The sequence below is a fragment of the Ambystoma mexicanum genome, chromosome 5q (genome assembly GCF_040938575.1).
Source record: "Ambystoma mexicanum isolate Mex_15411 chromosome 5q, UKY_AmexF1_1, whole genome shotgun sequence".
NCBI lineage: Eukaryota > Metazoa > Chordata > Amphibia > Caudata > Ambystomatidae > Ambystoma > Ambystoma mexicanum.
Window position 1 is genome coordinate 492432181 of NC_090933.1, and position 17524 is coordinate 492449704.

A 17524-nucleotide genomic window follows, 5' to 3' on the forward strand; every position below is an offset into this window, starting at 1 on the left:
GCGGTGTTCTGTGGGTGTGGGAGGAGGTCGCTGTTGGGAGTGGTCATAGGCAGTCAATGGGTGGGTGGGGGGTGCAAAGGCTGTATTTCTCTCTTCACATGCCATCTCCCTCATATTGCTCCCATATGCCAACAGTGTGGGCTTCATGGCTGTTGCCGGAGGGTCACTTAAAAGACACAACAGCATTCTGGGCTTTTCTTAGTTAATCAACAAGCCATGAACGCCCAGGACTTCTGCAGAACAGTCTGCTTTAAAAACTGAAAAATACCACTAGTAAAGCCCCAGTTGCTGGGCGCCATACATGATGCATCGTTTTTTTATTTTTTAACTGCAATCTACCAGATAGGACAGAATGGCATTCATCTTCCCACTGTCAATAGTTATTTCACTCTGTAAAAAAAAGTGCCAGACAAGAAAGGAACTATCACGGTCCTGTGAATGAGCACTGGTAATGACACACCTTTAAAGTTATGATGTGCCTGGCACATGCGCGGACATGTATTTGCAAAACATTTCCCCGATTGAACATTTAAATCATTGAGAAACCTACATATTTCTTAACATGCAGTATATAAAATACCTACTGTGGAATGTGTATTATGCTCCAATAATGCCATCTGGTGATGGGTGTGAGGGGGGGGCGGATGACCACTTAACTCTATGGCACTAGCTGAGTGGCTTAGGCAGCCTCGACTCATTAATGAATGTAGACAACTGAACTGCCTATGGCATTGGCAGCCAGCAGCTGGGGGTGCCATCGCGGCGAGCAGAGTTGTCAGCAAGGGGGATGGCAAAAGCTCAAGTCACCTACAGAGGCAGAAATCGCTGTATTACCATTGATGATAGATCTGTTATCCCCTGATGCGAGTATTAACCCCTTAAGTGCCAATGACGAGTATGCTTGTCCTTTTTGCATAGACTTGCATAATAGCCTGGCAGTTAGGGTTTTGCCATACACTGGTCCAAATAAGGTATGAACTGGCAGTGGCAGCAATATGTCATATGACAAGTACACCACAGCTCAAGCGACCCTGTATGCAGTTCCCAGTGTGTTCGCATCGGCCAGTGAGGAACAGTTCTAATTAAAGCCACCTAATCTTTTCCCATTATGTTATGGCCAAGAGCAGAGACGATGAGCTAAGTCTGTCACATGAGCTCGGAATGCTTCCACCGGGCTTTAGCACACACTGTGTCTCCGTGGCACAGTGTTTGGCCAAAGTGGATCTAACACGTTCCCTATTGGAGAAATGGTATCACCGGATGCTGGCCTGCACTAGACCGAATAGTGAATAAACTGGCATAAGAGAAGTGAACCACAGCTTTATGATGCCGAGTTTCCAATATGCAACAATAAACATTCATACAGTGTTACACAGGGGGATTCAAGGGGCCTCCTAATAGACGCGGGTGGTGCGCACTGCATGCTCACATCGCCCGGTGAGCCGGGTCACATTGGGGCATGACATTGTCTTGGGCACCAATGAAAAAGTGGGCCACAGTTGCCAATGGCAATTCTTTTTGTGGCAGTTTGAATAGCACCCAAGGGGGCGTTTTTTTGGATAAAATATCATGCAAATTGTGCAATTTAAAACATATTTACTCAGCAACAATGGCCAAAACTACTAGCCACATAGTAACTCACTTTTCCACATTGGATAAAAAAGTGGCCCACTTTCAAAAAACAAACTGGCCCACACTAGCATTTTGCATTTTTGGTTTGGGCATTGCCTTATAGGCCAATGTGAGCCTGCCAGTGAGGGTGAGGCACAGTCCTGAGTACAGTGCTACTCCATAAACAGACAGAATGTTTCCATGGCAAAACATTCAGAAGCTAAACTGCAGTTACGCATACAGCACTGTCAGCGGTCAGTCACCGTCAGCACTGTCCACAGTAAAAAGAGTCCCAAGACCGGGTTGCTTGCCTTCTAGCATTGCCTTTTTTCAAGGCATTAAAAACCCATGGCTGCCAGGTCACAGAAGACCAGCTGACCAGTGGCAAACACTGATGGGGAACCACTGGAGGAAACCACTACTCTCTGCCGAAAACATGTTCTCCAGTCAAGTAAATCATGACACTGACTTGCCGGAACTCTTGATACCCAAACAATTTCATGACATTTCGAGCAACAAAGTTACTTTGGTGGCGCTTTCACTAACGGAAGATGGGCTGGACATAGAAAAGGCAGGTCTACCAAAAGTGGGTCTCGCCCGGTGACTGACCTACCTAACCTACTGACCTACATCCAGCTCAGAAAATCCTGATGTGTATGGTGAATACAGATGGTAACAACATTCAGAAAGTTACTGAGGAGGACACAGAGCTCTGGAAAATGTGTCCAGTGGTTCTAATTGAAGGAATTGCTCGGTATAGAATGTTGTTGCCATCCCGGATAATCTGCCACTGGAGCATGATTCAGAAATTGACACGACGGAGTGGAAAGAGCAAATTGGAGACACAAATCTCCAGGGGATCTAGAAGTCCTGTGTATAAAACCTTACATATTGGTCCCCAGACTGGCCCAGCTAGCTCAGGACCAAATCTGGGGCACTACGCGATCTAAGTGCATTAACAGTGAACATGTGAAGCTCATGCTTTTACTGACAATACACTTTCTTGAAAAGTAGAAGTTTGACTCCAAGCCCAAAACTAAGTTACATCAATCTAAGGAAATCTGGAACTTGCTCAACAAAAGGGGAACATTTCACTTAAACCAATGGCAGGAAACACCATTTGGTTCAGCAACATCTGCATCAACCAACAATCAATGCATTGATCACAGTGTGACACAAACACACTTAAATACTTGGATCACTTCTTACAGAACCATGGAGTCCTTTGCTAACCTGAAGTCTATCTTTGGTTCGGCGAAGGGCAAACCTTGGAAGTACTTTACAAGTGCTACACTGCATGCATTAATCCCAGAGAGCTCAGACCTCACCTTATGAGCAATGCTGAAGACATTTGGTATTAAAAGACAATCGACTAGGCCTGTACACCTTTACAAACGTCCTACTGTCAAAAATCATCAAAGTATGATCTGGGGCTACAGATCCCAGGCGATGTGGGAGGATGGTTTTGGAGTCTGGACTCTTAAACCTAGAGACGCAAATATCTACCTGATATGCTAAAGACTGATTAGTAGAAAATACTGCTATTGTGCTCAACAATTGTGGATAACCGATACAAACTCACCCCAATAATGAAGGGCTAACTAGTTCTCATTATTGGGGCTGCATCCCTGTTGAAAGATTTTGGGATAAAGTATTTAAGGTGATGGATCACATCCTGGGTGCATTGTTTGTTAAATCATCATGTTTAAGACCCGCGCAGGATCCTCTGATGAACTTGAAATTGAATGATCAAAAGTAAACATTTAGGACTTTGCAAAAGCAACAAAGATCATCACGATGCACTGGAAGAACACCGTGAAGGCCATTTACTCAAAATGGGGGTGAACCTCATGTTTCTTACAGAGGCATATGAGCGACTCTTGCAGAACGCATCAAAGTAGGTGTAGGTGTAAAGGGTGGGCGTGACCCAGCGGGCCCTGCGTGGATGGGCCCTATCTTGGATTTCTGGGCAAAAGGGCCCTATATGGGATTTCTGCCTGTTCATATTATAACTTATGTTCCTAACTTCAAGGATACAGTAAAAAATATGGAGGGCTGCTGGCGGAGATATTGAAAATATAAGTTTGTGGATTTACTTGCTAAACTTGCCTCCACCAGCTATTGGCTAGGATCTTGGGAAGTTTTATATTTGGTAAATTGTTCATGAAAAATATTTTCTTAAAAGACATTCCATAGGAAGAATTCAAAGTGTGTGTCACATAACTGCATTATCATGCCCTTTTACATAATGCATGGTTTATGGGCATTCCATCTAATTTTTACCATCGAATGACCATTGCATCTAAAAAAAATGCATTGAAAAAATTACCATCGAATGCATGTGTTTTCCATTTTTTTTTAAATGTGGGGGTCCCTCCCTAACCCCCCGTTTTTTACCCTTTTAAACCCATTATAAATAACACTAAACCCTTTACCTTGAAAAAACATGCATTCGATGCATATTTTTTCAATGCAATTTTGTCGATGGAATGGCATTTGATGGTCATGTTTTAGATTAAATGACCAGATATCATAATGCATTTCATTTAGAAAAGAAGCTTTGTGCAGAGAGACCTTGTGCAAATAATGTAACTGTCAGTGTGTTGACTTGAACAGTGGTGGGCAAAACAAGGCAAAAAGAACTGTAGCAACAACAAGACACACAAAAAGCCCACCCAATATCCCAGCAAAAGCCTAAAACTCAGAGTAAAGTAAAGAGCACTAATAGCTGAAATCAGTCAGAATACTTTGTAGAAGGCACCCCCCCCACCCACGGAAGTACTAGACAGAAAATACTGTACATGAGGTGAGAAGAAATGAAGGCCCCTGTCATACATGGCACGCAAAGTCCTGCAACAATGCTTTGGGTGTGTCTCGCCACTACAAGAAGCCTAATTGTTCATCGGTAAAGTCTTGCAGACTGTCTTGGGGCAGCTTTGCTTTCCCTCCGCTCAGAGGTCTCTCGTGCCTTCGCCCTGGACACAGGCTGCATTGAGATGCATGGTTAATGCAGCGTCACTGTTTACAGGATATCCCTGCAGAAGGAAGTCTTTCTTTTCTCTTAAGCGGTCCTAGGTGCTGCCTCCTTGTCTCCCGCGGTGTCCTGTACCCTGATAGCAGTTGCAGCGACCCAGGGACAACTGGGGGCCCAGTCTTTGGTTCTGTATGAGGACTTCTGCCCTAGACCTAGAGTTCATTCAGAGGGCGGAGCCTAAAGTGCCAAAGGGGTTTGGTTCTCCAGAGCTGGGGACCTGGCCTTCAATGGTGATGTGGAAATGTCCCTGTCCCGGGACGAGTGACACCTACCTGTTCTACGAGTAAGATGACTAAACTGGAACAAAGGCTGGGCTGGTATTGCATAGGGACAATTCTGAGGTCTGGATTACCATGGGATTATAGGCACTAGAGCCCAAGGAGTATTCCTGACTCAGACAGCGACAAATTCCCAACTGTATCAGATTCAAGAAACATTTCTTTCTGTAAAGGTATTGCATCAAATGTGCACGTTTTGATGATGTAATTGGACATAGCATGATATCTAGATAGTAGAACTATGTTTAATTATGTAAGCAAAGGCATTGTTTTGGGGATAGACCAAAGCGAACCCGGGGTGCTAAAAAAAAAAACGTATTTTCAATCATTGAACGGGACGCCTCCCGCGTCCTGTTTAATGTCTGAACATACTGTGCTAAAATGGCCACCATGGAAAGGGAAGGCGGGACTCCATACAGAGCCCCCCTTCCCTTTCCATAGCGGCCGGGAATGGGGGTTGGAAATGGTAATACAAATTTTAATAAGGGGAAGGAGGGTGGGGGAAAGATGGCGGCCAGGGAAACCAGCCGTCAGGAGGCTTGGAACACGGGCTGAGATTGTAGGTTTCAGCCCACGTTTCTAGCCACCTGATTGGCTGGTTCCCCTGTACGGGTGCTAATAGACATTACAAAGCATGCCCCAAAAAAATTAAGGGCCTGATTTACAATGGGACTCCCAGTCTAAAAGGCTTTTGTAAATGAGGACCTAAGAGTTGACTGTTCTGTTCTTTTTAATGTTTTGGGAAGATGTATTAAATGACGCCAAAGTGATACGAATCTCAAAACGTGCTCTTACATGTCCAACTTAACCGTACTTATAGAGTTGACACTTACAAAGGCATACATAAAGATATATCTATACACATGTATGTGTGCATAGGTTTGGTTCACTTCTCTCAGGACAGCAAATACTCTCAGCTTCCTGTGACGTCTGTGAGAGGGTGGCCTCTGTGTGGAGCTCAACACACACTGGGCAGTCACTCGGGCTGATGCAATCCCACTGCAGTCACAGGACACAATGGGCCTGGTTAACAAGCCGTTTTTCAATGGGATCTTCCCATGTAAAAACACTTTCGTAAATGAGGCCCTAGCGCTCATCCTGCAACATACAGGACATTTTATACACGAAATAGCCTTGCGCCCTCATTTTGAAACTGCATTCAGCCCACACTGAGGTGCCATGTCGCCTGGGCAGCACAGTGCTCGGGTCTCCACCTGGAAAGGTGCAGCCCTCCCTGCTCAACCTCCCAGATTTGACTGAGGCCTGATGGCTGTCACCAGAGCAAGTGCAGCCCCAGACGCTAGCCACGCATTTAGGATGCCTCAGGCTCTCCTCAAAGATTCCACTTCACAAAGACTCATTATAGCTTCTAATGCTCTGACAATGGTTGAGAAGGTCTTTTCCTGGCCTATTTATGAAAATGGTTGCACCTCTTTGCCCCCTCACACACGTGTGTGGGGAGATACTTTTGACGGTTCCTAATAAAATCATTGCACCTTGGAATGCGTCATAAACACCTGCCACGTTCCGTGTTCAAGTGCTCTCCTCAGTGGGCTCTTTGTGCTCATAGTTCAGTGATACCATAAGTATAGAGGATGGGGGGAGGGGGGGTGGGGCCACTAGCTTTACAATGGGTTCCGGCAGCACCAGGAGGTCCATCCACTATCGCGGAAGTGCGTGCATGGCACCGGCAGGGCTCCGGCACCATCTGTCATAGATTGGTAATGCTGCCCCTGTGTCTAATGTCTGTTTCATTCATCCATAAATGACAGTGTGTTATGATACATTTCCAAAAGTGCTCAGGAGACTGAACGGCTGCAAAGAAAAATGTCAAGCCTCTAAAAACACTGCAATAATTATTCTGTGCTAACCATAACACCATAATATGCTAAATGATTCTTTATTTCTTTTGATTGGCAGGTGTCCTTGGAATACGTTTGTGGCTGGAGAGTAGAGGTAATATATCTTAAATCAGTTTCATAAAGTGATACATTGTTCATCATTTCTGCATGGCCGCTTGAAATGGACATGTCACTAGGGAATCCGCAAACACATCATAAGCATGGTTATATGGATGAAGATAACTTCACGGTCATGATCTGCGTGAGCTATCGAACACTGGCATTGCCATGGGGACATATACACTATGGGTAGGGTGACCAGACGTCCCAGGGTCCCGAGATTTTTTTTAAGTTTAAAAACCCCATCCCGGGATTTGGGGATCGGGTGGATACCATCCCGGTTTTTGGACGGATATCATGATTTCTCCACTAGTTTGCCAAAAACCAGGATGGTATCCCCCGATCCACAAATCCTGGATGAGTTTTTTAAACTTAAAATAGCCTCGGGATCCCAAGCGCTTCAATATGACATGGAACAGGACACCCAATAAGAAGTAGCACTACAGTTACACCGCTGAAGCTGTAGTCCTACTTTTATGTCAGTGTCCTGTCCCGGGTTTTTATTTTCGAAATATTGTCACCCTAACATAGAAGCAAGACTACAGATTCACCGCTGAAGCTTCAATATGACATGGGACAGGCCACCCACAAAGGAGTAGGACTACAGTTACACCGCTGAAGCTGTAATCCTACTTCTATGTCAGTGGCTTGTCCTGGTTTTTTATTTTCGAAATCTGGTCACCCTAACTATGGGGGCAACCGGCACAGTATAAAGCATTACTCCATTGCATTCCATGCTGGGCTGCAACTGGCAAAGATTCTTTGTCACTTAGGAACCTTTTAAATAACTGCAACATGGAAAGAGTAACATCTAAACATAATGGATACAGAATGAAGCATTGTGTGCATGGGGTAAAATGTGTCTCTGAGTGCCACACGCAATGGGATATGTAGCGCAAGGGTGTGGTAATCAGGCTGCGGGTGTGATTGGTTAACATGATGCTTTCTGTTGAAGGTGAACCACCAAGTCTACCGGTATCCAGCTTCTTCATCCTCGGGATTGCACAGACACAAACGTGAATGGTTTGTGGCGCCCACCTTCTTAAGGGAACATGAAGACAATTCAAAGAAAAACCCAATTTGTAAGGTAAGTACCCACATGGGGATGGGAATGCATTCATGTTACTGGATGAAGTACTTTGAAAAAAATGTGTGCGTTGGCTCAGCTGGCCATGCTAAATTCTCCCAGGCTCTGGTGTCTATGGCACATGGCAGTTTGTGAGCGGCAGGACGGGCAAAAAAACAAAACTGTCTATAAAGGTCTCCTTGCCAACGTCCAATCACAGCACGCTATTTAATGACGGGGACTGGGATAGGCCTTTTGGAAAGATAATGCCAGCCTAGTGTGCATTGCCCTGGATGACATAAGCCTCCAGGAGATCTTTAAAAACTAGTTGGGTCTAAGAGGGCAGTGATGATTCAGCTCAGAGTGTGCACTGTTTAAAACGTGTACAATGTGATTGACTGTATTTGCGCCCTTTAATGCTCTACATCATTTTAACAACACAAATTGGTAAAGGACAAAATAAATTGTTATTCAGTTTCAGTAACTCGCCCTATACCAAACAGCCAAATGAGCTACACTTCCCACTTCCATCATTACGCGTTCTCCCCCTCTTCGTTGAACACACCACTGATCTACTGCTTGCCCCTCTTCCCCCAGGAAACCCCTCAAATACATGCTTCGTGGTCCCCCAAAAGTCTTCCCTGACCTGGACCTTCTTCTTGGCTCTCTACCCATTTTGGCCTTCCACCTCCCGTAACTCACCATCGCATATCGTCTGGAACTTGACTCTACCTGCCTGAGCGAACCCCTGTTTCTGCTTCACAACCTACCGGCATATGATAATGCAATTCTCTTGACCTGATCTTCACCTCGTCCACCCTCACATCCTCTGACTTCTTCTGGTGCTACTTTGTTGCTGCCCGTTTCATCTTGCAGCGTCTCTCGAGTGCTCGAATGAAAGCGAAATTGAAACAAATGAATTTCAGACTTTTTTAGACCAGATCATTTTAGTTCATTTGCTATTTAGATTTCAACATGTTTCAAACAGTTAATTGGCTTGTCAATTGTATTTGTTTCAACTTTCAGTGGACTAACTGTGCTTGATTTGATTTACCATGTATGTATGGAAATGTGGCTTACTTTGTCATTTTAATGTATAGCTGTAAAATTCTGTCGCATTGCTGCCTATTTGTAAATATTGTAAAATTGCTTCATCTTGTTTTTTCATAAACTGTCTGTATTTTAGTAATAAGTAAGTTTAGCGCCCAGCTGCCTAAGGGCTTGGAGCGCTCTATAAATAAATAAACTAAACTAAACTAAACTTGACCCTCTTAGTTTACTTTGGGAACTAAATTTCCTGTCCTTTTCCGAGCCGTCATGCCTCGAATCGCATCATCTCTCTGTGTTCATTAGTCTGAAAAGACTCACGGCAGAGAGAAGCACTGGCACAAAGCCTGTGCCACTGCCAGTGGTATTGCCTCCTTGTCTCCGGTCAGCTTTCTATCCATTGCTCAACATCATTTCTTGAGCTGGTTAAACTCGTGCTCTAGTCCTTCTGCTCATGCTGCTTGTTGTAGGTTATGTTATTTAATTATTATGATCACGTATACTAAAGAAAAGTTGCTTGGTTTAAACAATGAACAAGGTTTCTTCCATCTACTTGACCTAACTAAAACCAGGCTCCATGGAATTGGCCAATCTTCGGGCATACTCCAGCCCCCGATCCCAAAAATATCTAATATGCCGAATTTATACCTTCATGCTACCTTGATCCACGCTAGATCTGCAGTAAAAAACACAGTAGCTTTGGCTGACTTTATTGAGTCTTGCAATTTAGATCTGATTTTATCACGAAAACTTGGTTTAACGCAAGCTCTACTTCAGTTTTTCACATTCTCGTTCCCCCTAATTTCCAGATTAAATGGCTGAATTAGGAATCCCAAAGAGGGTGTGGAGTTTCAATTATTTCCAAATCCTCCTTGGCCTTATCTAATTTCCAGACCCTTGTTTGGGATGAGACATCCCAGATTTATGCCTGTAATCTGCTCTCTCACCCTCTCGTTCCTTTTATGTGGTCCTCGGTTATCGACCCCCTGAAATAACTAGAGCTTTTCAAGAAAATCTGAATCTCTTTCTTGGAACAAGTGCTCTTCAACACTCATCCTTAGGGATTTTAATATTCAGTGTGATATCCAAGACAACCCAGATAGTATTAAACTCAATGAAATTCGTATTTCTCATGATCTTTCTTTGCTTACCTCTTCTTCCTCACATAATCAGGGTCACTGCCTTGACGTAATAATTTAAAAAAAACGGTCAGGGATTGTCATATCAGGAGACCATACCTGTCACTTGGTCAGATCACTAGGCTAAGATATGTTTTATTCAGATAGATCCATGCACAGTTTTAAAAGCTCATCCACCTCCTGGGATTGCCCTGTGTAGCCGAAAGATCTTAACATAATTAGAGGTGTCGAGCTAACTTCGGAACTGCTTCCCCATAGTTCAAATTCTAGCTGCAAAGACTTCTTTCAGTCCAATATGCTCACTGTACAGAAAGTCTGTGACACTATTGCTCCCATCAAACTCAAGGTAAACCAAAATAAAATACCAACAAATGTTATACTCACGTAGGCCCTTAAAGAACGAGTACTGTAAGAAAGAAAAAATCTGGCGTAAATCCAAGAATTCACTTGACCACCAGTTTGTGAGAACGGTGCTTAATATTTATAAAAAAGCCATTCTCTTGACCAAATCTAGCTTTCTACTGCAACAGATTGATATTGCAAATCTATCTATCTGCACATCCATTTCCTTCCCTCATACTGATCAATGATTTTAATGAATTCTTCATGATATAAGGTACCACCATCCGATCAAATATTGATCTACAACTTTGGACCCGTCCATCTTCCATGCTTGATATTCACCATCTGATACCTCTCTACCAACATCTCTTATTTTCAATTTTACCCCATTTACTCAGGAGGAAATATTTGTGCTCCTTTCCAATTTAAAACCTACGAATCATAATTACGATTTTATCCGTGCCTTCCTCATAAAACGCCATGCCGCTGAACTGAGTGAATTTATCACTGGATTTGTAAATGCTTCTCTTGCCCAAGGAATTGTCTCAGAGGAACTTAAAAGATCCTTTCTTACTCCTTTACTTAAAAAACACGCATTGGATCATAACCTGCTTTCAAACTATTGTCCTATTGCAGGCCTGTTGTGGCCCGCTAAGATCCTGGAAAAGATTGTCACTTCCCAACTCCAAAACCTTCTGGAAGAATACCAACTGCTTGACGTGCTGCAATCAGGCTTTAAGCCCCGACATGATATGGAGACTGCACGCCTGGCCGTTTAGGATGACATTTTAAGATCAGCAGACAAAGGTCACCTAAGGCTACTGATTATGCTTGACCTATTGGTGGCCTTTGATAAAGTTGATTTCGATATACTTATTGACTGAGGTAGTTCAAGTGTCTGCAGTTCTCCCTGAAATGGTTCACTCCCTTTGTTTCAGGTTGGAAATGGAAACTTTCTGCTCTAGTTCTCTCCCTGTTGTCTGTGGTGTTCCACAATGCCCTTCCCTTCACCTTTATTATTTAACATTTACATTCAGCCTTTACTGGGTATCTTTTGAAAATGAAAATCACTCCTATGCTGATGACACACAGATTTATATTAGGCTGAGCAATCCATCAAATTCCATTAACCAGATCTTAGATTGTGCTCAGATACCCAAAGCTGGATACTGATAAAGAGGCTCCAGTTAAATCCCTCCAAAACTGAAATTATGCTGCTTGGCCCCAAACATCTTTTGGCAGATTCATACAATTCTGTTTACTGCCGAACTCTATTTGATGTGCCTTCTGTCTTCTCATCTAAAGTTAAAAATCTAGACTTCATTTGGCAGTCAAGTTTGTACTACAACCTGCAGGTCAGCGAGATATCAAAGTCAATGTATTACCAACTCAGACTCCTGCAACCTATCCTTTCTCTCATTGCTGAGAGGGATCAATAAATTGTCATTGGAGCACTGATTAATTCCAACCTAGATTATTATAACTGGGATCCTGGCAAGCCAGATACACCACCTAAAGGTTGCTCAAAATGCAGCCATTAGACTTCTTTTCAATCTGCCTAAAACTGCCTCGGTGGCCCCCTGTTGCAAAACCCTCCATTGCTTACTAGTACAACAGAGGATCCTTTTTAAGACCCTGTGTCTTGTCTTTAAGTGGCTCCATGGCCTGGCTTCAATTTATCTTGCTGCCAACATTCGTCCTTATTCTCCAACTCACGCTCGCTGATCAGCCGCTCAAAATCTACTACAAATACCTATCTCCCACTTTGTACATTGTGGGGAGCGGTGCTTCTAGGTTCTCAGCCCTCGCTCCTGGAACTCACTACCTCAGGCCTTTGGAAATGGGATTCTCTTTCCCTGTTCATGAAGAGGCTAAAAACACACCTTTTCGTCTAAACTTCTAATAATATGGTCTCTTGTTTTTTCCCTTTCTTTTCACTATATAATTTACACCTGCTCATAGTTACAGTCTTCTGTCTGGTTTCCCTCGAGGAATAAGCGTGTTATAAATAAACAAAATCAAATCAAATCAGGACCCCGTTCCCTCCTGCCACGTCACAATTTTTATTCCCCCTCCGCTATCTCGTCCAGCTGCCACACCTCTGACAAAATTCAAATTGAAACCCGGCTTACAGTCTCGCCACCAAGGTGCTCACACCTTAGCTTGTCTCCACCCCAAGTTTTCTCCACTGAACAGGCATTCTTTCAATTCCACTCAGCTCTCGACTCCCTTCCAGCACATTTCACTTTCACTCCTTCTCAGCATTTCCCCCAATCTTGGATCATGACAATAATTTACAGAGTAAATTAAATTAAACCACTCCATCTACAATGCAGGCACACGTCTGTAGCCCCTGCACTCCATGACACCTATGAGGATTTCTTCTCTTCTCTGTCTACTGCCTTGGATGCTGCTAATTCCAACTACTACAGAAACCTTATGTTGCCTTTCTCCATTCACCCAGGCACACTCTCCTATGCCCACCAGATGATACTGCCCCTACCCTCCGCCACCCAGCCTCTCCCAGTCGCTTCCTCTCTCACTGGCACTGTCTTTGCCCTAAATTACTTCTCTAAGATTTCCAAGATAAGAGACTGCTTCACTGGCCTGCCTTCTTTCACCCCCCTTCCTCCTGCACCCTTCTACTCCGCAACAACTCCCACCGCTAGATCATACTCGCTTGGTTACTTTTCACCAACCAACACCCTGAACTGACACCCTTCTAGCAGACAGACAGCCTATCCTGCACTCCTGTGGATCAATTTGCACCATAAATAATTAAGGATAATCTGCCACGTACCTGTTCTCACTTCTCCACTCTTTTCAATCTCACTCTTACATCTGGGGTATTCTCCATCTGTTATTAAATAACTACTGTCTTACTCTTTCAGAAAACAACCTCTGCTGTCCTCAACAACCCAGCAAACTACATTTTTAAATGCATTATGTTCAAATGAATCAGCAACTAACTGCAAGCATTTCGACTCAGACCACCTTCCAATTAGGCACCCCATGTAAACGCCACTGACCTACTTCTCCACCACAGGAAACCTCTTCTCAATCCTCACGTTCCTCAATTTCTCAGCAGCCCTTGACACTGTTTACCACACTTTTCTCCTGAACACCCTCCCCAAACTTGGCATCCAATGCTCGACACACCACCGGTCCGTTTTCTACTTGTCAGACCGTTTTGTTTTCCATCACATCGTGAACAGGCACCTCCAATCTCACCACACTCCCTCACTTCCTCTCCTTCCCACAGAAGCTCATTGTCTCCCAAACTCTGGTTCTCTCTAGCTTGGACTATTGTAACAGCCTTTTCTAAATCTGCCTGCCTCTGCTCTCTGCCCTTTACAACTAAGGCAGAAAAGGACTGCAAGACTTGTCCTTGGCCTCAAGCCCTGGAATCGTATCTCTCCAGCTCTGAACTCCCTTCATTGGCTCCCAGTGGATCCAAGGATTACATTAAAAAAATCTCTGCATTGTCCACAAGGATTTCTGGGCCCTGGGTCCAAAATACCTTCCACTATCCCTCCGCAAATACCTCCCCTCTCGAGCTCTTCGCTCCTCTACTTCTAACCCCCTCAGGGTCAGTCGTTTTTCTAAAAAAACAAGCTGGGGGTAGATCTTTGTCTTTGGCTGAGGCCTCCCTTTGGAACAGCCTCCCTGCCACTCTGAAACTTGAGGAAAACCACCTCTGGTTCCGGAAGCACCTCAAGACCTCCCCCTTTGCTTCTGCCTTTGCCCCCCTCTCCTCTGCTATGTTTCTCTCTTAGCACTGTGCACCTGGCCACCCCCTGTCCTCCGGGCCCAGGTACCTGCTCACCCTGCCACCCATCTGTACTGCCTCCGGGCCACCCTTTCCACTGGGGTCTGTATGGGTACCCAGACAGTCCCCAACCCCCTCTCTTTTTCTTTTTGCAATTATCAAACATACCCTGTCTGCTGCCTTAAACACAGCACGCACTTGCCACTTGCTGGTGTACTACCACCATTTATTGCCTTTACTGTTATTTATTTGTATTTATTATTATTTATCTGTTCTCCTCTGCTCCACCCTTTACACTTCTCCCCCCTTCCATGCACTTTTCCCCTTTCCCTTTCCCATGCAGTTGCACGTTCTCAGTGTCACTGGGCCTAGTAAGATCGCTGTTTTGTTTCTCCCCTGTTCCCCTCCCTTGGCTTGTCACGCTCTGAAACACCAGCGTACGAGCGCGATAGAAATAAATAATCAATCAGTAGGAGCCGCGCAAGGATGTGTTCTATGGCTGCTACTCTTTAATTTACACCTCCCCCTCCTTTGGCAAGTATTAAGAGTGGATATTACAGACCACAAGAGGCACTGGGAGAACTTTAAACACCTTCATTTGTTAGAACAAATCTGTACCTGAACTTGCAGAGTCATCAAATATCCCATTGTCAGGTTATCCATAATACTACAATCTGTTCCACAGCCATTGATATTTGAATTAATCAAATATCCCATAGTCTGGTGACCCACAATTTTGCAGTCTGTCCCACCTTCTATACACCGGCACCCTCTGGCTCAGCCTGTAGAGTCGTAGAATATCCCATCGCCAGGTCAGCCATAATACTGTTGGCTATCAGGTGGCTAGCTGGAAGCTGAAATGAAATTGTGTTTAATATTGGTGGCCATAGTTGATCTCCAGAGTAATGAACAATATTGTCTTTGTTTTCACTATTGATCCCTCTTCTGTTTCAGCTCGAGCATGCTTAAAAAAATGTGTTGTACACGGACATAGTTGCACATATTTTGATGATAGAGTATTGTGTGGAATTTCTTAATGGGAACTATAAGCCTGCATATTGTAAGTTTTCTGATGTTTCATCCATTGTTTTTTTTTCCCTAGATTTATTCGGATAAGGATGTGCCACGGTTGATTGGTGGTGGAGTAAAAGATGGCATCATGCATGGAGGAGGCGCCGCTGGTGGCGGTGGTGGCGGTGGAGCTGGTGGCGGTGGTGGAGCTGGTGGCGGTGGAGCTGGTGGCGGTGGAGCTGGCGGTGGTGGTGGTGTTGGAGGTGGCGCAGGTGGCATCAAATGGGTTGGAGGCGGAGGCGGCGGAGGCGGTGGAGGCGGCGCAGGTGGTGGAGGCGGCGGCACCTGGGTTGGAGGCGGAGGCGGTGGAGGCGGAGGCGGTGGAGGCGGCGGAGGCGGCGGAGGCGGCGGCACCTGGAGTGGCGGAGCTGTCTGGGGTGGTGGAAGCTCGATAATTGTGCAGCAGAAAAAGGAAATCACTTACACAATCTCTGGGCCTGGTGTTGATCAGCCCCCATTTGGAGTATTTGTCATGGACCGTTATACAGGATTTCTCAATGTTACAACAATTCTCGACCGGGAACAAACGCCGGAATTCATTGTAAGTATGATCGTTAAGTATTCAATAAAACTGATGTCATGAAGATAGTAGCATTCAATGTCCCTTCTAGAACATATAGAGTAGAAACAAAACACAGGAAAGAAGACACAAGCATAACTCAGTTCATATAGTTCGTCTATGTGCACCTTACACCTTAAGTACCCATCCCCGGGTGTGACCTTACACTACAGTTATGTTAAATAGCCATGGCACCCTTTTACATGCTATCATTAAAGCATGCACACACTCACTCACTCACTCATAGCAGCATAATAAGAACAGAAACACTCAGCCACACGTGCTCTCTTTGTTGTGTGCAGAGATGGGAGCACTTGAGCATCTGTTCCATAATGTGGCTACAGCAACGATCCCGGCGCCCACTTCCTCTCCAATGTAGGAGACTGCCATAGCTCCACTCATGACCCAACCTGTGTATGAAGTTTAACTCTTCCAACAGCTTTAGGGCCTAGTTAAAATGAAGCTGCCCAGTTATGATTATTTGGCTACTACAGAAGGTAGAAAGTAATGCAGGGTGATGTTGTCTGTGTCTTATGTGGATTTATTTAATTTGTACAGTTATTTTTATTGTCTTTTGCCATTAAAATCCCATTGGATTTAATTTTTAGCTCTCAGTCAATAGATCTATTAAACACATTGGGCATCATTACAAGTTTGGATGTAGCCATGCCGTTTTTAGCGGCATGGCTACCCCCAAACTCGGGTCTAGGTCCGGGTCCAGAGAAATGGCATTTACCGGGCCATTCCGACATTTGCGGGCCCGGTAAATCCCATTTGCAGGACCTGGACCCAGTACGTCCCCATTCCCATTTGAGCCCCCAGAGGGCTCAATGGGAATGGGGAGGATGCCAACAACGGACCCATTAATGACGGGTCCGTTGTTAGCATGCTGGTCTGCTAGCAGGTGCCGCTCTGCACATCTGGTCTGGCCAGGCGTACAGAGCGGGACCCGCTGCAGAACTCGTAATGTGGCAGCCCGGTATGAACGGTGCCGGTCCCTTACCCGCACCGTTCATACCGGGGCCGCCACAGTCGGAATAAGGCCCATTGTTTAATTTGAACCCAGTTATCATGTGCTTTCTTTTTAATAGAGGCGTACAATCTATAGCACCGTTTTATGGCACATGCTACAGCCACGATTGGTATATGCTTACGTTTCTGTGGCATGTAGGGAAAACAAAATAATGTATAGTGGGTATTTTTACAGAATGATTGCATGGGACTGCCCGATGGACAGTGGTTGAAGTGTACGAAAAAAAGTAGTGGAACTATGTTCTCTGCTGGCCTGTCCCTAGAGGCCCAAAAACCCAATCACCATACCCTTTCCGACGTGCCATACAAACCCCTTAACAAATACGCCTGCTCTTTATTGGAGCGTTCAGTGCAGTGCACAAAAGTGCAAGTTTCATCTTCTCCCTACGAAACCATTCCGGAACAGTTTCGTTTTAAAATAAAAGTATAGGAACAGTAAAACTTAATTTTAAAAAGTAGAGGAGCACCGCTCCCATCCGCTGCCGCCCACTTCGACCACTGCCGATGGCGGCAAGCAGGGATGTAGCTGGAGGAGATCGTCAAGGTGGGGGCGGGAAGCATTAGCCAAGGTGTGTAGCATTCATGGTCTGTGCCTTTGTGCAGAACAGAGATATG

General features: G+C 44.8%; 1 protein-coding gene across 1 annotated transcript in view; it reads left to right on the plus strand.

Annotated features, from left to right (window-relative positions):
• Window positions 1-17524, plus strand: part of LOC138497458 (desmoglein-4-like) — a 147114-nt gene that overhangs the window by 45723 nt on the left and 83867 nt on the right. Inside the window, exons 2-4 of the mRNA XM_069620958.1 lie at window positions 6844-6879; window positions 7840-7971; window positions 15350-15859. Coding sequence (XP_069477059.1) covers window positions 6844-6879; window positions 7840-7971; window positions 15350-15859 — 678 coding nt within the window. The remainder of the gene's footprint in view (window positions 1-6843; window positions 6880-7839; window positions 7972-15349; window positions 15860-17524) is intronic.